The sequence below is a fragment of the Melanerpes formicivorus genome, unplaced genomic scaffold, assembly GCF_026170545.1.
Source record: "Melanerpes formicivorus ecotype bairdi unplaced genomic scaffold, bMelFor1.0.p_v2 SCAF_3, whole genome shotgun sequence".
NCBI lineage: Eukaryota > Metazoa > Chordata > Aves > Piciformes > Picidae > Melanerpes > Melanerpes formicivorus.
In genome coordinates, this window is record NW_027142355.1 from 31,279,413 (window position 1) to 31,302,828 (window position 23,416).

The 23,416-nt window shown below is 38.0% G+C and overlaps 1 protein-coding gene across 3 annotated transcripts in view; it reads left to right on the plus strand.

Moving 5' to 3' along the window:
• The window catches only part of IMMP2L (inner mitochondrial membrane peptidase subunit 2), a 480,655-nt gene that overhangs the window by 314,514 nt on the left and 142,725 nt on the right, over window positions 1-23,416 (plus strand). For all 3 annotated transcript variants that reach the window (XM_068169999.1, XM_068170001.1, XM_068170000.1), the window contains exon 4: window positions 13,331-13,396. In XM_068169999.1, coding sequence (XP_068026100.1) covers window positions 13,331-13,396 — 66 coding nt within the window. The remainder of the gene's footprint in view (window positions 1-13,330; window positions 13,397-23,416) is intronic.

Sequence of the window (23,416 nt, forward strand, 5' to 3'; positions counted from 1 at the left end):
TGGACATTAGGAAAAAAAAAATTACAATGTGGGAGCAAGACACTGGAACAGGTTGCCCGAGGAAGTTGTAGATATCCCCTCCCTGGAGGTGTTTAAGGCCAGGTTGGACAGGGCCTTGAGCAGCCTGGTATAGTGAAAGGTGTCCCTGCCCATGGTGGGGTTGGGGGGGATTGGAACTAGGTGATTTTTAAGGTCCCTTCCAATCCAAACCACTCTGTGATTTTGCAGGGTCCCTTCTGCTATCTGTGAAAGCACATAAGTAGAGGACAATGCAATTAGTAGCCAATGGAGCGCAATGCTTGGTGACCTGTTGACACAGAAGATCAGATTTTGAGAAGGAATATCATGTGCAAAAGTACTCTCTATTAAATTATCCATTGCTGCTCTTTGCCAGTTCCTTAAAAGCAGATCATAACTCTTATCATTACAAGGATTTCTGTTACAATAGGCAAGCTATGGTTAATTGAGGTTGACTTCCTCTTCTGATTTTCCTTTTCTGTCATAAACACAGAAAAAGTGGTTTTATTCTATGTGGCATTATTTACTAAAATGATTAAAATAATTTCTAAGACTTCTATTTGCCTCTGTACAGATCCTTTCAATTATTGGTTGGATAGTTGGTTTGTTTATGTGTGAATTTACACTGACATAATAATTTTCCCTTAATGTCACCATTAGTAGTTTGCTTGCTTTCCTGTATTATTTTAAAAAGAATCTGCTGAATATACTTATAAGGCAGTCAAAACAATGTTTTTAAATCCACTTGCCTTTAATTTAAGATGACATCTGGCTTCCTTTGTAGTCATGAGAAGAGAGATTCTCCTCTGAAACATGATTCATCCTCCTCTAATTGTCTATTACCTTCTGTGCTCTGACTATAACAGACTTAACTCATCCAGAAGGCTTAGTTTCTTGACCATAATGGAGATTACATTTACGAAAGTATCATACTAAGAAATATCAACAGATTTTTCTTAACAGGTGCCTCAAATAGCATTAAGAACATTAACAAAGTAATGTCTTTATGGAGTTTAAGTGATTTCAAAGATAGACAAAACCTGCACATGCTTTAGAATCACAACTGTATTCCCTAATTATTGTATTAACCCTATTAGAGATGCTAACTTGGATTCCAGTAGAGACAATGTGAGAATCAAGCTTCTTAATTCTAAATTTCTTTTAAGATAGTCTTTTGTTTCCTAACTGACTGATATTTTCCACAACTAAATATGCTTTCAACACTTTCTTCAATAATTGTGGTGGTGTTATATAACTGTTTTTCTGGACCACTATCAGAAAGGAATAATAATTGAAAATTGCTGCACATGCAGTGTGAGGTCTCAATTAGCATCTTAGGACAGCAACTGTTCAGTTGCCACTGAACACAGGCCTAATCCCAAAAATCAAAAATGGTAGAGGAATCCTTTTGCATTCTTTAAAAGGAAGCATAATATTAAGAATCATAATAATTCATTATGTATCAATTAAATTACTTCTGGCTAGCATCCCTTATGGCAACCTGAGGATGGTTTGCAAGCATTTGATTCTATATTTGCAGCTTTCTATGCCTTTCCTTTTGTTGTATGCAGCAGAAGTCAGTCACAGTAGACTGTTTGGGCAGATTTTGGAAAGATAAGTATCATTCCTATGCTACAGCATAATGGTTAATGAATATATTACTGTTGTTGACTTAAGCATAGAAGCCTGCTTATTCTCATTCCTAGATTTTACTAACTTCCTAATTGGTAGATAAATATTTCTGTGTATGTTTTCAAAGTCAAAGGTTAAAGTATAGAGTTTTTCATCCATTTTGGCAAAGGTGATGATAAGGTGAAACGGCCAGTTAAAACAGCAAGTAATTAATTGAGTCTCTCTGTTAACAGGAAGAAGGTCAAGTGCACATAACTATTGTGATCACAGTCTGCATTACAAGCAGCTGAGTCATTTAACCTCAAATTGGTCAGATTGGAAGGCTGAGAACCAATTAAGTGAGATTTTACTTCAAAATGGTAGCTATGCTTCTGAGTTACTGTAGTATTTTGGAGGGGTTTTTGAGTGACTTGTCATATAGCTTGGCAGTACCAATTAGTTTTATTGCACTGAAACATTTAAATTAGACTTTTGAATTTTCCTTTTAGTTTTTGTATTCTTACCTCACTTTAGCAAACTATCTCAAGATAATTTCAAATTAAGATGTACTTGATTATTCTTTTCCTTTCTGTCTTTACTTTGTCTTGTATGTGGTGTGGAGAGTTTTTCAGATGCAGTTTTGATTGTTGGATTGAAACATTAGAAAGGCTTGGTTCATTAGGTCATGCAGGAATGATATATCTAGTTTACACTGGAGAGAGCCCATGTTTATCCACTGACAAAAGTCCAAATGAATTGTGAAAAATGCTGAAAATCTTCTGCTACTGATACCTCATCTAACAATGAGAAAGCAACTATATAACATGCTGTAGGTATACCAGAGAAAACTCAGCTGCTTTGAAAATATACAGACCTTTATTTGTTTCCTTCCAACCCCTTCTTCATCTTAATATAAGAAATCATTGCTAAATAACATCTGGTACCAGAAGAAACATTATTGATGGATGTTGACCATGTAAGCTAGGTTTTTTATTATCCTTGGAGAAATACTTTCCTACTCTTGTTTGAAAACTCAGTACTGGAGAGGATCTAAGAAATGGGGTCTGTGAGAACAGGAAAGAAGGAACAAGCACGGTTATTCAAGAATTGCTTGAGAAAATCATTCACATGTTCTAATTATTACATGGCTACATGGCAAAGAGTATGACTTCTTTACTCTACAGGAAGTGGAGGGAAGGACAGGTAGAACAGGGGGAATACAAGGAAGCTGCCCGAGCAGCAAGAGTCCTGGTCAGGAAAGCCAAAGCAGAGTTTGAGTTGAATCTAGCCAGGGAGATTAAAGGGAATACTAAGAACTTTTACAGGTATATTAATGGGAAGAAGAAGACTAGGGAAGGTGTGGGCCCCCTCAGAAAAGAAAATGGTGACATGGTCACCTGTGATGAGGAAAAGGCTGAGGTACTTAATAACTTCTTTACCTCAGTCTTCACTGCAAGGGCCTCTAGCCACACTCCTGATGTTATGGAAGTCAAAGCCAGGGACAGGGAGGAAGAACTGCCCATTGTAAGTGCAGATCAGGTTCGTGATCATCTGAAGAACCTGAAAGTGTTCAAGTCCATGGGACCCGACGGGTTACACCCACGGGTACTGAGAGAACTGGCAGATGAGGTTGCTAAACCCCTCTCTATTATATTTCAAAAGTCCTGGCAGTCTGGTGAAGTCCCCACAGACTGGAAAAGGGGAAACATTGCCCCCATCTTCAAAAAGGGCAAGAAGGAGGAACCAGGGAACTACAGGCCAGTCAGTCTCACCTCTGTGCCTGGAAAGATCATGGAGCAGATCCTCCTGGAGTCACTACTCGCTCAAAAGAATAGTGAAGAGGTGATTGGGAACAGTCAGCATGGCTTTGCCAAGGGCAAATCCTGCCTGACCAACCTGGTTGCCTTCTATGAGCAGGTGACAAAATTAATAGATGAGGGGTGAGCAACTGATGTCGTTTACCTGGACCTGAGCAAAGCCTTCGACACTGTCCCGCACCACATCCTGGTCTCCAAACTGGTGACACATGGGTTTGATTGGTGGACCACTAGATGGATAAGGAACTGGCTTGATGGCCGCACCCAAAGAGTGGCTGTCAATGGCTCCATGTCCCAGTGGAGGCCAGTGACAAGTGGAGTCCCTCAGGGATCAGTCCTGGGACCTATCTTATTCAACATCTTTGTGGGGGACATGGACAGTGGCATTGAGTGCACCCTCAGCAAGTTTGCTGATGACACCAAGCTGTGTGGTGCAGCAGACACGCTGGAGGGAAGGGAGGCCATCCAGAGGGACCTTGACAGACTGGAGAGGTGGGCACAGGCCAACCTCATGAAGTTCAATAAGAGCAAGTGCAGGGTCCTGCATCTGGGTCGAGGCAATCCCAGGCACAAATACAGGCTAGGCAGTGACTGGCTGGAGGATAGCCCTGAGGAGAGAGACTTGGGGGTGCTGGTGGACAAAAAGCTCAACATGAGCTCTCAGTGTGCACTTGCAGCCCGCAAAGCCAATCAGATCCTGGGCTGCATCAGGAGAAGTGTGGCTAGCAGGTCGAGGGAGGTGATCCTCCCCCTCTACTCAGCCCTGGTGAGACCCCACCTGGAGTACTGTGTCCAGTTCTGGAGCCCCTATTACAAGAGGGATGTGGAGGTGCTGGAACGTGTCCAGAGAAGGGCCACGAGGATGATCAGAGGGCTGGAGCACCTCTCCTATGAGGACAGACTGAAGGAGTTGGGGCTGTTCAGTCTGCAGAAGAGAAGGCTCCGAGGTGACCTAATTGTCGCCTTCCAGTATCTGAAGGGGGCCTACAGGAAGGCTGGGGAAGGACTTCTCAGGATATCAGGTAGTGATAGGACTAGGGGGAATGGAATGAAGCTGGAGGTGGGGAGATTCAGGCTGGATGTGAGGAGGAGGTTCTTCACCATGAGAGTGGTGAAACCCTGGAATGGGTTGTCCAGGGAGGTGGTCGAGGCCCCGTCCCTGGGGGTGTTTAAGAGCAGGCTGGATGAGGCTCTGTCCAGCCTGATCTAGTGTGGAGTGTCCCTGCCCATGGCAGGGGGGTTGGAGCTGGATGATCCTTGTGGTCCCTTCCAACCCTGAATGAAACTATGAAACTATGAAACTACTGAGGCTTTGTGCAGGTGATATATTCAGATTGTTATTTGTCTTTAGAGATTGCTCAGGATTCATCATGAAGTTTCAAGGAAGCAGTATTCAGTATCACTAAGGTTGGAAGAGACCTCAAAGATCATCAAGTCCAACCTGTCACCACAGACCTCATGACTAGAGTAGAGAGGACACTACTGCCCACTGCAGGCTTGAACTCAGGACCTTCCCATTAAGGGTCTTATGCACTACCAACTGAGCCACAATGCTGCCCCATAAGCATTGTTGTAGGTTACATGCAAACAGTATAAAATTTAATAAAAATAAAATGCTACCTTTCCATGCAATCTACAGTTATTATAAACCACTACTACAAGAAACAAAATGTTTCTTGGCAGCAATTTTGCTTTTAAGCAAAGGTTTCACTAAGAAATGCTAATGTAATGTGGACTTAAATTAAGAATTACAGGATATTATTAGAAATACAGTCTTCCTCATATTTTTAATTATATATTTGTACATATTTTCCACTGGAGCTGCTGAACAAATCAAGCATCACTGGAACTTATGCCTAACAGTTGGTGCAGCTGCTGTCTCAAGCACTTGTTTTGTAAATTGTGGCTGAAAATGGTGAATGTTCAAAATGATTTATTAAATCAGTATTTATTAGGACAGGGGCCTACTTCCTCAAATTTAGCCCAGAGGAAATCCAGGAGCAATTGAATGTTTTCCATTGCTCTCATTATCTACTAGCGTTGTCAAAATTACAAAGGATTTCTACATAGCATTTCTATTTGAAAAAAAAAATAATATTAGTTATCTCTTTCACTTCCTTTAAAGTTATAACACTGTTTAAGGTCAAAACTCTTTCAAATATTACTATTGACAGACAAGCATGGACTCAAATTCTATAGCGCGGAATACCATTTGGAAAATGCCCCTTTAGCAGTTGAAAGGGAAGAAAGACAAAGAAGAAATACAAATGACTCCAAGACTTGCAATAAATTTCCAGCATTTAAAACAAAGAGAAGGGCCTTAGAAATATTTTGTCCAAGCAAAATGATTATGTGCTTTTTTTCTCATTCTGTCAGTTGAAGCAAAAATATGTTTAAGGTCAGTCAATTCAGAAATAGGTTTTATCAGGCAAACTTGCCATATGTTTTGTCAATAAAATTACAAAACAGCTAGATAAATAAGATTTTGATACAGGCCACAATATACTATATGTGGTTTCTTCAAGATGACTTTTAGCTACCACTTATTATCCTCATCTAGAAAGTTCATTTTTATGGAATTAATGTGGAGCACACGAGGCACATTATAAACAGGCTTGGTTCTACTGTTAAGATGTAGATATGGTTGGAGGAAATATGTAGCTGGTAATAGTTCTGGGAGATTGCCTTATGATCCAAAGGTAGGTAGTAGTTTTGTCAATAGGCTTCACAATCATTGACTAGACTTGCAAGATTGCTTGCAGAGATAGACAGACATAATGAGGGAGCCATGTCATTACAGCATGACCTGAACAACGTGGTTACTATGCAAACCCATGCTTTACAGAAGGTGAAGTGCAAGTAGTAATCAAAACTTTACTGGTTTACTGTTTTAGTTAGGGTTTTATTAAGGGAAGGGTTTAGATGTCACTTGAGTATTTTTGACACTAGCTCAGGATGAAAAGGATGAGCTTATTGCATGATTATACAAAATAAATGGAATATTAAGAAATAGTAAAGGGATTTTACATTGAACCAGCATAATAAAGCCAGGCTACTCTACTTAATTTGTTGTTAAGTAGAGTATTAATCCAAGCTGAATAATACTAGGGTCTCATGTCAGTGTACCTTAAAGTAAATGGAAATGCTGGAGGAAGTTTGAAGTATGGCCACAAAAATGGTAGCTCTTGAACTGGTAAACTAACTGTATGCTAAGAATTTTAAGCAGTTCTAGATGACAAGTCCAGGAGAAATTTGATATGAAATGTTGTGCCTAAATGTTTCTGCAAGAAGAAGAAATAAGATGTTGAGAGTTTCTCTGTCTTGGAGGAGAAGGCATGAAGTTAAAATTGAAGTTGGATAAATAATACAGTTTTGAATAGAGATGCAATTTCCTAATAGCAAGGATAATTAAACTTTGGGGTAATGTCTCTGGATGCTAGTCCCATTGTCACTCAGAATGTTTGAGACTTGATGTCATAACCTTCTCTCAGAACATTCTATAATAGATTTCAGTAGTATTCAAAGAGACAGAAAAACTGTTAATTAAGGTGATTGGTATGGTCTCTTCTGGCATTAGAGCCTGCATCTCCAGACAGAAGATGTTGGTTTTTATGGTATCATCATAATGCTTCATATGTTTGAATAAGCATGAAGACTGTACATACATTTATGTTGTAAGGCACCTCTTGTGGTTATCTAGTACTAAGGCAGATTCAACTCTGAAGTTGGGTCAGGCTGCTCTGAGCCTTGTCCAGGTGAATTCTGAGTGCCTTTGTGATTTCCCAGCCTCTTTGGGCAACCTGCACCACTGCTTAACCACATGCAATGTGAGAATTTTTCTGGTATCCAACTGGAATTTTCCTTGGTGTAACTCATGCTGTTTCCTTACCTCCATCACCAGTGAGATAGATGACAATAGCAGTTACACTCTTTGCCTCATCTCTAATCTGCACAAACTCTTATTTCCTTAGCCACTGCTCTGTTAGTCTTCTATTAGTGTTATTTTGGTGGTTCATCACTTTTTTCCAGTTGTGTGTTTGTGGGTCTAAACTGGACACAGATATCAGACCTAGTTACTGGATACATCTAATGAGGTAATTCCATGTAACAGAAACTGAAAACAGAAATGACAGAGAAAACAGCTCTAGGTGTTTTCTGGGTTTCCAGAAGACTCAAGGAGGCATTAACAATTTTTTCATCCTGAAGCAATTCTGGAAATTCCCAGAAGTTGAAATCAAGTCTAAGCTGGAGGTTTTGATCAGGCAGGAATTAGGTTTGATAAATGCAGAGGCCACTAAGTGAATGGCTTGGATCACAGTGTTAGACTAAGAACTCAAAAAATCTCTTTATCTTGTTTTAGGGAGAAAAAAAAATCTTGTATTTTGTAGAATTTATTTAATTAGACTTTACTGTTATTCAAATCTAACTGCTTTCTTCTTTTTTTGTGATAGCTATTGTGCTAATATCAGTTGAAAAATACAATTACTTTTGGGGTGCCTACATTATGTCTGAGCATCAAACATTGTGTTTAATCATTATCCTGAACTGATAGGTTACTTTTTTTGATTTATCACAGAGACTGCACGCTCAGCAGGGAATGATATCACATGGCATTTGGGGATACATGTTAGTATATGGAAATGAATCATCTTCTTTCACTTATCTTGCTGGGATCTTAAGATATAGCCTAAAAAATATCTCTCTGTCTCTAAAAGCCTGTTGAAACTTCAGTTTCAAGCTCCTGAATATGATTTGCTGTAAGCACATTTTAGAGGAGTGTAGTTCTACAACTCAAAGAATGAGAGTCAAATCATACATACAAAAGTGGCAACATAATGAAAATTTCATGATCGATCACACATTAATTAGTTAACTGAGTAATTATTTACTGTTGGGCTAATCAGTGGCCAAATGATGGAAAGGAGGATGTTTAGAAGCAATATTGTGACTGAAGTACTCAGTTGCTCAATCAGGAAACACAACAGCCTTCAAAGGACTGTCAGCATTTGTATCTGACATTTGCTTGCTAAACAGTGGATTTCCTGCTGGCTGTGTCATTCTTCTTGTCTTATCTTGCAAACATGCTTTGTAGTACTGCAATGCCACACTGTTCAGTAGAGTTGCACGTAGAAGCATGGATGGTGTCTATAAATACGTGTCTGTATGTATGTTTTTTTTTTGTAAGAGATAATGAAATGTTTGGTTTAGCATAAAGAAATGTTTCATTTTTATTGTAGAAGAGATATTGAGTAATAGGTAGGAAAGGTTGTCAGTGTCTTCGTGAAATAGAGCAGTATCACTTGCTAATAGAGATTCAAACATTATTCTATTCCTTCTCAAGAAGCAATCTTTCTTATGAAGTTGTGAACTATTAGTTCTTCAGTCTCTGGGTTTTGAGCATACATCACTGATAAAACTCAAATGATGCTAATCGATCATTCTCCATACTAGTCAATATTTTCTCTCCATAATGATATTCGGTGTCTCCAGCTCCAAAAAGCTGTTTTGGTTTGGTTTTGTTGTTTGTGGGTTTTGTTTGTTTGTTTGTTTTGGCATTTGGTGTGGTTTTGTGGTTTTTGTTTTTGTTTTTAATGGAAATGAAAACGAACTCTTTGCAGAACTAAGTGGGAGAGGGAGATTTCCTATGTATTCTGCTTTTGTTTTTTCAGCAGTCAACAATTAGATAAAAGGATACCTGCTCCAGAATAGTTTGTAGGCTGAAGGTTAGATTATTGTGTCTTTAAGTACTTCTTGTGGGTGAATAAGGAACTGGAATCTGCCCTAATCACCTCTACTTAACCTTTCCCTCTGAATTCCTTTTCAAACAAATGACTGAATGTGAGAGGCTTTGATCTAAAGTTAGTGATACAGGGATGACGTGGTCATTTTTTTTTTCTCTGTATTTTGCCGTGGTGGAATTGGTAATTAGTTTTTGACGAAAGTTGGGTGTGGTTGTAAAACTATACAGCTCAAAGTCAATATAGAATAAGAAAAAAAATATAGGTTTAGCAGGAGAAGCTAGGATTATTTCCAGAAGCTAATTGTGGCAAATTGCTTGTGCTGAGTATCATAGTATCAGTCAGGGTTGGAAGGGAACACAAGGATCATCTAGTTCCAACCCCCCTGCCATGGGCAGGGACACCCCACACTACATCAGGCTGGCCAGAGCCTCATCCAGCCTGGTCTTAAACACCTCCAGGGATGGGGCCTCAACCACCTTCCTGGACAACCCATTCCAGGGCTTCACCACTCTCATGGGGAAGAACTTCCTCCTCACATCCAGCCTGAATCTCCCCACCTCCATTCCCCCTAGTCCTATCACTACCTGATAATCTGAGAATTCCCTCCCCAGCCTTCCTGTAGGCCCCCTTCAGATACTGAAAGGCCACAATTAGGTCACCTCGGAGCCTTCTCTTCTCCAGACTGAACAGCCCCAACTCCCTCAGTCTGTCCTCATAGGGGCTCCAGAACTGGACGCAGTACTCCAGGTGGGGTCTCACCAGAGCTGAGTAGAGGGGGAGAATCATCTCCCTTGACCTGCTGGCCACACTTCTCCTGATGAAGTCCAGGATCTGATTGGCTTTGTGGGCTGGAAGTGCACATTGAGAGCTCATGTTGAGCTTCTTGTCCACCAGCAGTTGGTAAGACTGCACCTGGGAAACCACAAACACACACATACCAAGTGTCTAATGTTCTCTTGGTAAATTGTTTATCTTAAAACTCTGGATTTTGATGTCGTGGTTCCCATCTTTGTGCATCAGGCTGAGATTTCTTCATTGTGCTGTGCATAAACTTAAAGTTTGGTACAAATTAGAGGTTGTTGCTAAGGCAGAGTGAATTGCTCCATTGTCAGAAAGTATTTGAGATAGGGAGGATGTATTTCTTTTGTTCTATAATTTGAAGCCAGCCATTAGGTGACCTGTAGGTGAAGTTTAAATAATTGTTTTTTGACTAAAGACATACTTACCAGTCTTGGATGCTACACAGGCCATTGCTTTCCTTTTATATTAAAATGTCATCAGTCTCCCGAGGTACATGAAAAAGGAATACTGGTATTTGAAGAGAAATTGGTAACAATTAATTGTCCTCAAACTTGGTGGTTTGAGGGACACACCACTAGACTTGCCTGTTTTCCACTTTTCTTCGTGGAAAAGGAAAATTGACTATGAGTGGCATGGTCATTGAAGAAGTGGGTTTATTTTTTTCCTAGTGAATTCCTCACCTGTTGCTAACTGCTGCTTGTGCATTAATATTTTTAACATGCTTGAGATTTTCATAGTCATCCTGAGAGTTTCTGCTTGAATTGCTGTCCTTAATACCTGCTTATGTGTAGATGAAGAAATATTTTTACTGAGGAAGATGTAAGCTAAACTCTTTGAGAAGCGAATCTGGAAACTGGTCAAGGAATGGTGACTGACCTGGGAAATGTCAGATATGCATCTCGCTGGCAAACGTACAAATAGTTGTTATTAGTTCATAGTAATGATATTTATGAACTCTGAAATCTGTCTTTGGGGGACAACATATATTCACTGTGATTAAGAAATCTCATTTCTTCCCACCTGATCATCAAGACCCCACTTCCTCAGTTTAGCTGCAAGGATGCTGAGGGAGACAGTGTCAAATGCTTTACTGAAATCAAGATAAACCACATCCACTGCTCTATCCACCTGGTTATGTCCTCATAAAAGGCCATCAGGTTGGCAAACATGACTTCCCTTTGATAAAACCATGTTGACTGCTCCTAATGGCCCTCTTGTCCTCTATGTGCCTAAGGACAGTACCAAGGTGAAGTTGCTCCATTACCTTTGTAATAACTATGTAAAAGAAATTCCTTGAAGTCTTCCCAATACATTATGTGTTTTGGTTAAATATGTCATTACTAGCAGATGACTAACCATTCTTAGAATAAGTGCTCCTATCTCAGATTTAGAATGATGTTTACTCAAGGTCATTCCAACTTTTTTTTTCAGGAGGCAGGCAAATTAAGGGAGAGGTCAGTAATTACAGTACAATATATGCATACTAATCAAGTCAAAGTGCTTACATGGGGAATTTCAAAGTACCTTTGAAACTAAGTTGTTAAACTGGAAGAGAGTTTTGAAAGAGCAAGCTTAATATTTGTTTTCATTCGCTCTGTAAGAAATACACACTTCCTCACGTGCATTATGCATTATTATTATTTCCATTACTTGAATTTTATAAGAAAATATTACAATCTAAATCTAAATGAATTAAAGATTAAATCAATTAACATTAAAGGTGGTTTTTTTTTGTAAATATATTTATTTTATAATAGCTTGTAATAATAATGGCTTTCTAAGACTGTGCTGTGATTGAGTGTAAGAGGTGGTCAATGCTCAAATGAGTTTGCACTGAAGCCTGCAAGGGAGCAGCGCTGTGGATACTCCATATATTTAAACCATATGTGCATCCAAAGCTTGATTAATTCATCCCAAGACTAACATGTAGAATCTTACAAAAATGTGTGTTCTTAGCCTTGGAAAGAAGATGAAAGTCAAGACCGAACTGGAATATACAGCTCTTTGGTTAAAGTTAATGCTAAATAAAATATTACTGTAAATGATGTTATGATTTGAAAATTCCAGTGATAAGTGAGGAATCAAACTATGGTCTCTATGAATGTTCAGTGCTCCACACTGCTTGTGAAGGAAAGGGGTTTCAGGCTTGGTAAGTGTAAAATGGAACAAGTTTTTTTTCTGAATTCAAAATGATGCTTCTTGAAATACAAATAAATTTCAATTACATTGATGCACACAAAAACCCAAGACACTTTTTAAAATGTTTGAAATAATTTGTTTAGCTTGATATTAAAGAAAATTGAGTAAGCCTGGAACTCTTTCTAAATTTTGGAGCTGAAAGGGAAATGCAAATGCCTTTAGTCGTGCAGTAGTGTGGGTGTGTTTTTCATACAGCCTCATCTCTGCTACACTTTTTAATGAGATGTGGTCTTAGTGTGCTACCACTTGACCAGAAATGAGAATGTCATGGCCAGTGTTTTTAGGCATGAAAACTGTAATATCAGACTCTTATGACTGAATGTCTAGCAGGCTGTACTTAAGAGGCTAATATAGAGAACTCAGCAGCAGCAGAAAATCAAACCCATTTGTTCATTCAATGACTTCCCTAAATAAAAGTAGCAAATAAAAAGAATCTTTTAAAGAACATGGAAATACTCTACTAAGTTTGCATAGTTAAATAATTAAAAGTGTAGAATGACAAGAAAGAAAAAAAAGAGGTAAAGTGTATAGAGAGGACAGAAATTTTATGGTTCATATATTTCTACATTAAGCTGTCAAACTATGCTAGAATAACATATCTGGTAGTTCTACCTATTAATATTCATCCAGGAATTTGAAGGATTCAGGCTGGGCATGCAAGCTGAGCATTACTTTCTCATAGCCCTGTGTAATGCAAGATAAGAATCCACTCAGTAAAACATGCTTGTAGGAAAAATAACAGAGTGAAAACATTGTATGGCATTAAGAATCTTTGGACATAGCTAAAACATGAAGAAAGTATTGCAACTATTTTTTCAAACTTCCACAACTTTCTAGGCAAGGTTTACCTAAATTATCACTAGATATTAATAAAATAGGGAGGTTTGTGGTGAAATGTATGGTGATTATTGTGGTGTTTGTAAACAGGTGATTTTTAAGTATCAGCTTTTCAGTAATGGTTGGCAGTGAAAATGATTACAGGTAGTGTCACCTCAGCATGGAACACTATGGTTGATGCTATATCAAGGAGAGCATAGAATCTCCTGATAACTTTACTGGTATCTATTTCTTTGTGGAATTTCTTCTAATTTTCTTAAAACAACAGGAACATTACTGATTGTATAACCTTATCCTTTGCCTCAGGTCTCCTAGAAACCCTGAACAGAAGATCATTAAACGAGTGATTGCTCTTGAAGGAGACATTATCAAGTAAGTATTTTAAGCCCTAGTCTTTGAGTCTTTATAGGAATAGTGCAGCTTTTCAGTGGATTTTAAATCAGTATCCCAGACAACAAGAACTTTCTAGTATTTTCTATCTCTTCTTAACAGCAATGTCAGCATTGTACCTGTCTCCTTTTTAATGAGAGGAGACATGCTACACAGAACTGCTCCCTGTCTCATGAAAGCTACCTGGTTGGCAAATAATGTATGTTTCTTAGAATATCTCTGCCACATATCAAGGCTGGTAATTGTACAGCAGTTGTTAAATGAAATGATAGGGTTGAGGTTTTTCTTTCAGAGTTTCTGTTTCATACTGTGGTTGGAAAAAAAGTGGGGTCCTTTTTAATTGTTTTTTATTTGCTTGTTTGTTTCAGGTTTCTTTAGTTTGTGCTGGTTTAAATTTTAGTTTAGAGACAGAGGATCTTCATAGATAACAGTCTTCACTGCAGTGTGTAGGAATCTGTAGGGAATATGGTGGAACTCATTTGGAGTAAATTATTCTATCAAAAAAAAAATGTAGCAAGAGTGGGCTCTAGAGTACTTAAAGATTTGGTTTATTCTGGCAGGTAGGCCTTCTTACTGGGGCTGGATAGAAATAAATTAGTAAATGTAAATAAAATGTTTCTGGGGAACAGTAGGATTTTGATGAAAACACTTGGTTGAAAAGTTGGGGGTTTTTCCCCAGGTACAGAAAAGAATTGGCATAGAACTGCAAGGATAAATCCCTGAATGACTGTGAGACCTCTCAGCCAATATGGCAGACGGAGACTGAATTCATTTAAATAATGATTCTTGCTCTCATGTAGTGAACACTTAGTATTTGGCAGCTGCAATTCAAACCAATGATTTGAGTGTGTTCTGAGTGGGACCTACTTAATAGAAGCAAGTGGTAGACTTTTGGACACCATGGAACATATCTATGTCTTTTTTATTTTCCCCTCTTTCAGTCAATATAATTTCTGTTTTATTGAAAAATTCTCAGTCATCTCAGTTTGAGAAAGGAAAACAACTTCTGACATCTTTGAAGCAAAATACCTGAAATAACAGACACTAAGTATATAATGTGATGTCTAAAAACTATGGACATCTGCAGCTATAATTAGCTATATCTTTAAAGAATTAAAAGCACAGAGTAGTGTGTGCCGCTGAATTATGCCTTTTATAGACCTATGTCCTTGAAAAGGTACTTGGTGTAGTGATACTGGTGGTGTAATTCTTATAAGTGATAAGACTGGTAGTTGTGATTCAATATTCCTCATTCATTTCTATAGCAATGTCAGAAAGCTACAGCAATATAAGGCAACTTCTAGTGTCAGTTTTCACTGTTCTATATTATTAACATTTGTCTGAATTTTTGAAGCTGAATGTAGTTTTGGTAACACAGAAGACATTTAGTGACTTAAATTCCAGCTGCAGAAAATTGATTATGCTGTACATTCAAATACCTGAAGACTCTGAACTTCTCATTGACTTCTGGGGGTGTTCTTGGCCATATGGACAAAGGTGTGGAGCCTAACAGTGAGAGTGTGTGCAAAGTACTGATGACCCTGTAAGTTAGTGAATCACTTATGGGCACAGAAAACTGTATGATGATCCTCATTTTTCTTTGGTAAAACACAGTAGACTAATTTGTTGATATAAATATTAGTCTTAGTAATTCAGATGTGCATTTTCTTCTGTTTGAAAACATGAGGATTGTCCCAGTGCTTTTTGAATTTACGATAAAGCATAAATTATTGGACTACTATAATTTGGTTTTATTACATATAATTAATCCTTAATTCTAGGTGTGTAGGAAATGTAAGTAATACTTGTCACTTTTCGTAGCACTAGAGTAAAGCAAAATTTTAGATAGTGATAAAACAGCAAACCTGGCAAGATTTTTCTAGATTTTGGTGTTTTTTTTATGATGATGCTGCAAGCAGATATATGGTGAAGATATTTGTGACTGAAACAGGCAATTGGTAACTGAAAGCCTGTGTAGAAATCCTAAATAGAAGACTTCTTGACTTGATGTCTGAAGATAGTTGGTATTACAAACCAAAGATTTTGTTTTGATTCCTTAAGATACTTTGCTTTTGTATTTTTATATATTGAATTATTCCTTATCAGCATAGAATGCCTTGAATGAAACTGATAGTAACATAGATCTTGTACAAAAATGTATCTGAAAATATGAGATTTTCCCCCCATTGTTCTGACTCTTTTTTGGTATAAGTGAAATGTGATGCACACCTAATGCATATTGAACTTAGAGGAATGTTTGACCATCCTCTTTCCTTATATAAAGTTTTTGTATGCCTGTATGCTAAAACCCCCACTTCATTAAGCCCTTTTGTCTTTAGTGTTCCACTGATCAATCAGAATTCCTTATTGCTGAGAAGTCACCCAGTCTTATTACAGAGCAGTTGTTTCAGTTCCAGGGTACACAAAAATGGGAATCATCACTTAGATAGAATGGGTTGTCCAGGGAGGTGGTCGAGGCCCTGTCCCTGGAGGTGTTTAAGAGCAGGCTGGATGAGGCTCTGTCCAGCCTGATCTAGTGTGGGGTGTCCGTGCCCATGGCAGGGGGGTTGGAACTAGATGATCCTTGTGTTCCCTTCCAACCCTGAATGATACTATGATACTATGATATAGTGGTGATCCAGCACACGTGTGCCTGTTTCTGGGTACAGTGGCTCTGCAGAAAGGTTGTACAGAGAGTTGTGTTGTGTTGGACATTTTATCTGGAAGGTCAGTACCATGTACAAATTCTGTTTTGCTCAGCAAATTTTGCTTGGTGTCATGTGACAGAATTAATACATGTTTCCAATGGTGAGTCTTCCAGTCTCATTGTGAAAAAGGTTTGTAAATTGTCAGTTGAAAGGTGTCTATCTCCATGAGATAGATGATAGATGATATGGTCTGTGAGTTTGTAGTTATGCTTTCATAAGTGAATGAAGTATCTTTATTCACTGTATTTGGTGCATGATCCCAGATAATTTGTCACAAGAAATCTGTGTTTTCATATTGTATAATTGAAAGTAAGTTAGTTAGCATTTCATAATTTGTTAATTACTGAATGTAATGAAAGAACAATTAGGCAGAGTCATTAGTATCACATGAAATATTCCTTATATTTTTTTCTTGAGTTCAGGTGTTATGACTCTACAGTAGAAAAATCCTGGTTTTCAGTTATTCTTTTCTAAAACAATTGAATAAGATAAAAATTGTGACATTTTGAAAATAACAATGACAGGCTTCTAGTTTTTTAAAAGGAATGGAGGTGAGAGATCCAGAAGAGGTCTATTTTGACCTTTCATTATGGAATAAATGCTACTTTACTTCCTGAACTGTGCTGTGAGGGATTGAAAAATGCTGCAAACTCTCTGAATCAAAATTCTAGTATTTAAAATTTCTGTGCTTCCTTCCAATCTAGTTGATTGGTCAGGTGAAGTGAGCTTGGAAGTGTCATGTAAATCTCTGGAAGCGTGTGGTATGTGCCACAAACCTATAACAGGCAATTTAATTTGGATAAGCTGTAGAACTTCCTCCTCAAAAGCATTTAAAAAGCAGACAGAAAATCACCATTCAGCCCTTGAGAATGAATCTATAGGTCAGCTCACATAGCTAGTATTGCAAAGGGTAGCTCCCATACATGAGGTTGTTTTGTCTCCCATAGATTCACAGGAGAATTAACTTTATGCAGGTTACTGTAGACAATTTAAATGTTAATTCTTCCAAAGGCCGTATTTTAAAAGTTAATATAATCTAATTTGTTAAAAATTAATATTATTTTTATAAAACACTTTTTAATAACTAAAAATAAAGCTTATTAAATCTCATTTATCTTTAATACACTAGTGGAAATGTAAAAATCTATAATAATCTATCACAGAGGAGTTAAGGTATGCTTTTAGTAGCACAAATTATTGAAGGTTTATGCAAAGTAAACCAAAACTGAGATGAAACTATTAGCATTTAAAATTAAGTCTGTTCAGTAACTTGCTGTTTACCTTATGTGTGTCACAGTTGCACAGATCTGCAGAGGCTTGGTGTGCTTCTTAGTACTGTACCTGATCTAAAACTTATGAGCCCCTAGGAAGAGTAATTTAAAAAAAAAAAAATTTTTAAGGCTATTAGGGTATTTAAGAATCAGTGTTCTAAGGACCAAATGGCTCAGCAAAATTATGTTGCATTTAATTGGTGCATCTTGCAAAACTGCTCTGAAGATGTGAATAAGGCAATATTCATCATTTCTCTAGCATGATATTGCAGAGATGGTTCATTATATAGTTAGGCTGTTGGTCTAAACCAAGCTTCAGTAACTTTTCAACTTTTCAGTATTCAGTATTCAGTATTCCTAAGGTTGGAAGGGACCTCAAAGATCATCAAGTCCAACCTGTCACCACAGACCTCATGACTAGAGTAGGGAGGACACTACTACCCACTGCAGGCTTGAACTTTTACTACAAGCCTATTGTTAAACTGCAGAAACTATTCCTACAGAATATTAGGAAGGACAGAAACATAATAAGGTTTGATAAAGGTTTAGAGAATGGTGTAAAATAAAGCCCACCAGCAGCTATTGACTGCAGCAATCACAGTGCCACTTCTTTCTGCCTTAAAATATACCCTGCACTGTCTCAAAATAGACCCAAAATCTGTTCATTCTGTACATTTGAAAAAGTACCCTTTCAGCTTTGCATGAACTGTTCAATACTCCAGGCCAGTGTTTGGTAACCTTTTTTTTTCTCAGAGAGGGGGTGATGTCCAGTATTCCTTCAGCATGAAGCCAGCTCAGTTTCATCAGAGAATGCTGACTGCCATTTGTTTTCAATGAGGACCCAGGATAATTGTTCCACAAAACACCTGTCCTCATGCAGAGACTCTGAAAGGCGTTAGATTATACTAAAAAAATTACTGCCTGCCTCCAGGAAGCAGAATAGCCTTCAGAAAAACTCAGACTTTGCCAGTGTTGTGCCAGAATAATATCTTTATATATAATATCTTCAGGGTAAACACACACCAGGGATTATATCCAGACCTTTTGCCATTTAATCACACAGAAATAATTTTATGTTCACTACTTACTGTAGTAAGAGTCTTGTTCCATTTCCACACTCTTCCAACCCTGACAAAAAACCAGAGACTTCCCATAACTGTTCTGAGGTGATGTGCTAGGGTACAGCTTAAAATGGCTCAAAGCTAGAACAGAAAATTGGAATATCAGTAAAAGATATCAAAAGACTAGGCATGAGATTTGGTCATGATACACAGGCTATGTATATGGTTCTATCATATTCACTTCTTCATGAAGCTCATTGTTTTTGAGTTGTGAGTATAGATCTGTGAGTGTGGGGATCCATGCTGACAAGAGTGCTAGTGAGATGTTATTTGTACTCATTACCTCTACAACTCATTGCCCTCTACAACTACCTGAAAGGTGGTTGTAGCCGGGAAGGGGTTGGTCTCTTGTCCCAGGCAACCAGCACCAGAACAAGGGGACACAGTCTCAAGCTGTGCCAGGGTAAGTTTAAACTCGAGGTGAGGAGAAAGTTCTTCACCGAGCAAGTTGTTCGTCATTGGAATGTGCTGCCCAGGGAGGTGGTTGAGTCACCATCCCTGGAGGTGTTCAAGAGGAGATTGGACGTGGCACTTGGTGCCATGGTATAGTCATGGGATCTGTGGTGACAGGTTGGACTTGATTATCCTTGAGGACTCTTCCAACCTTAGTTATACTGTGCTACTGTGTACTGTACTCTGCAGAGACACAGCACTGTCCTCAGAGATTACATGGTTTGGAACATTTTTTGCTTTCAACTAATTAGTCTTCATATTATTCTGATTTTGTGCTTTTTGTAGTTAAAAGATGTAATAGCTACTTCTTAGATGAAAACTTCATCTTCCAAAATATTTTTGTTTTGTAGCCATGTACACAAAACATATCTCACAGGATTTGTGTACTGTATTTTGCACTACTTTTCATTAGGTACAGAGGGATTTTTTTAAGCTAATGAAACTTTTTCTTAGGTTCCAGCTATACCTCTCTGCCATGACTCTTCAACATTTATCATGCCCTTTCAAGTTTCCTAAACAGAGTTTCCATCAATTATGATTCCATTTCCATATGCATGACTGGATTCCATTTCTTGGAATGCAGATGATGGAAGTATATATTGTTACAACAACTTTAGGCTATAAAAACAATTTGACAAACCAGAGATGAAGGTTTTCTGTATCCATAACGAATTTCTAAGGTTCTATAGATCTTTAGGTATGGTAATGAAGGTCTGCAAAGCTGGATTTCTAAAATCTGCCATTCTTCGTAGTCACTATAAAATATAGAGAAATGGTTGCATAATATTTGAGGAAGTGTGTGATGAGACAGAAAGAACAAGAACAGAAAGTTGAATTTCAGGGAAAGATGAAGTACTATCTTCTCAGAAAATACAGGTTAAAATTCTTTTTTTCACATAGGCAACAAATATGGAAATTGGAAAAATGAAAAGATGTGATTTTCCACACTAACTTTGTACCTTTTTTTTCCACATGGAAAATGTCAGTGTTAATATTACAGCAGTGTTTACCCATTGCTCCATGCAGCAAATTCTTAATTCCTTTAATAGCCGTAAGATTTTAAAGTGACATTTTCTTCTTCCAAGTACTGATAGCAGCAGTAGGGTTGATAAAAGATCATATGTGTCATCGATACCATTCCTCTGATGTTTCAGTTGGTTTAATTTGTAAAAATACACTGAAAACAATGGAGTTATAATGTAGACCCAGTGTGACCTCTGGAACTCTTAACACCAATGAAAAAAAACAAACCCCAATGTAATAGGATTCTCTGAGATTGTACAGAATTTGCTGTACTATCATACAGGAAAAATAAAGAACATACCCTCTTACTTCTGAAGTGAGAAGGTTTAATTTGGACAACACTAAGAGACAATAAAAGAGATACCATCAATAACACTAGTTTTCACAGAGCTACTATTCACACTAGTAACTAAAACCCCAAAAGTGCTAAAAATTGAGTATGCAATTGCAATTGCAGCTCAGCTGCTTTCTGTTAGTGTGTGCTTGAAGCAGAACACGAATGGCAATTGCATCTACAGGAGGGAGAAAAGGTTTCATTCTCATTTCTTCCTTTTTAAATAATTCTTTTTTTGTATGGATGTTTAATTAAATAAGCCACACTCTAAAATGCAAAAAGCGGCACCTTTTTTAAGATAGCGTATCTGTGAACACTGTGCATAACAAGTCTCAGTAGTGTTCAAAGACTATTTTAATCTGCCACAGTAATAAACAGCGGGGAAGTTTTAAAAATACTCTGTAGGCACCTTGGAGTAACATTTCTCATGGCTTTCAATAAATCCTTGTAGTTATGCAGCTCATAGTTATGTGAAGTGTACTCAAGTATGTGCAAGGAGTCTGTCTTCAGACCCTTATTGCCAGCATTAACTGTAGCTGTGTGAAGGACCATTCTATCTTGTGCTATTATGTTACCAAATTAAGGAAAAAAAGAGGCAGGCAAGCACTTTACATCTTTATCATTAAAAACTGCAAAGATAGGAACATAAATCTGGGAGAGGAGTTGGGAAAAGTACTGTTGAAGTACCATAGTCTGTCTTGACTGTACTTATACCTACATCTAAGTGCATGTAATTTCTGCTGTTTTATCTCACTGTTGGTCAGCCATGAAGCTCTCTACAGTGCAAGTATCCACCAGTTTACTTCTCCTGAGTGGCTTCCATGTTCTGAATACTGAGTAGAGACCAATCTAAGAATAGATGATACTGTTAATAAGCAGGTCTTTATTTTCTACAAAATTATGTTCTAGGATGTTGAGGCCTTTCCATAGGTTTTACACACAAACATGAGCATAGATGCAATACACACAAATGCTGTTTTAGGAGATGAAAAAATACCAAAATACCATTGTGTCACAGACCACGCATAGACTTGTGTGTCCAGTTTTGTACAAAAAAGACACTGACAATCTGAACAAGTTTACCAGAGGTTCCTAAGCCCTCAAGCTGGCCAGAGGCTGTAGCACCTGCTCTTTTAAGAGAGGCTAGTGAAGAGGTACTTGTTAAATTGGAACAGGGGAGGCTTTAATGTCACCTAACAGCAAGCCCCCAGTACCTGTGGGGAGGTTAGTGAGAAGATGGAGCCAGGCACAGTGGTGCAATGGACATAACTTGAAACAATAGAGGTCCAGACCACACAGAAGAAGAATTTTCTCCATGAAGATGGTCGGGAAATGGGGCAGTTGCCAAAGAAGCTGCGGTCTCTATCTTTGGAGGTATTCAAGACTTGATTGGATAAAGCCTTCAATAACCTCACCTGGTCTTGTAGCTAACCCTAATATGGGCTGGAGTTTGGACTAGAGACCTCCTGAGCAGAAAATGAACTTGCAAACTACTCAGTATGGGGTTGTTTTGTTTTCCGCATCATTATCCTGGCTTCAGAGTCCCAGTGATGACTTTTGGTTCATTGATTTGTGGTTTTGTTTTTGTCTGAATTCCTTTGTCTACTTTGAAGGAACAGGACTGTTTCAAGTCATGATCAGGTAACTGCAAGTGACTGACTTGGTAGTTTTGAAAAGGTGTTAAAAACAACACCTTCCATACCTACACATGGTCTTCCCTCCTTCCTCCCATTCCCCACCACTGGAAATACTGCTCCCTCACATGATTTATTTAAGCTGACTGTGTACATAGTACCACTCCAGTCTCATGAAGGAGATTACTTTCCATCTCCACTCAGTTGACGCAGTTACATCACTTTGGGAGCTGTATATATATAAACCACAACATATTTTGCTTTTAAACTGTTGTGGTGTGGTGTGTTTTGTTTTGTTTGTTTGTTTGTTTTCTTTTTCTTTTATTTTTCTTTCTTTCTTTTCTAATTGCTCATCTTTCTGTTGCCTTCATCTGGGCTCCCTTCTAGAACTGCTGAAAGCAGCTGAACACCATATACTTGGCACTGCAATTAGGAACCACATGTTTCCTTACCAACTCCAGCTGAAGCACAGCCATTTCTTAAAATTCACTGGCACTGCTGCTTGTGATCATCTGAAATACTCTTAGAGAATCGGACTCTCAGCTGGTGTGAACCAAGTTAGCTGTGTTAATGTCAAGGGAAATGAGAGAGTTTAGTCTAAATCCAGCTAAAACACTTTTGAGGATAAGAACATATGTAAACCAAACAAAATGAACAGAAAAATCACCCCTTCAGTTGTTTTTAACATTTTGCACTTTTCCATTGAGTTTAGTAATGAATGTGGAGTTCAACACAGAACGAAGTGATGATGACATATTGATATATACATATATAAAATTAGAAAAATAGTGTAAAGTTTCCCACTTATTCGCTTCATTTCTTCATTAGATTCACAGCCTCACAAATTTTATAGTGCCACTCACTGCCTATTTTTCAAAACACTGTTGGACCTCCCTGTGCAATAATTGTCCATGTTTCAATTTGAAATTTTTGAAATAATTGTGTTTGCTATTATGTAAAGCTTGCAATTATAAGTTGGTAGAAATATTAATTGTAAAGTGTTCATTTAAAAAGATTGCCTCCCTAGTTTTTCACTACCAAATGATCTTGAAATTAGGGCCTGAATAGTTCACAGTAGCAGAACTAATAAGATTCTGAAATTGATCACCTCCGTGGTTATGAGATTCAAATGAGAACAGGAGGGAAAATGACTATTATCTTTTTTCATTATTATAGAACTGGCTATTGTTGACATTCTGCTGCTGTGGAGTAAATTGTGTGATCATACTGCAGTGTATTTTGGGTATAATGGGTAAGAAGTCATTAAATGGGGTCTCTGGCATCGGTGTGTAGGGGAGCCAAAGATGTTTTCTGCTTGGGTCTAGTCCGTTGGCAGTGATTGCAAAAATAATTTCTTCTTGCTGACCATTGTGCCACAAGCTTTTTAATATTCAGCCAAAAATAAATCATGATGCACTCTATGTCATGTATTTCTAGAACTTCAGGTATATCCCGGTT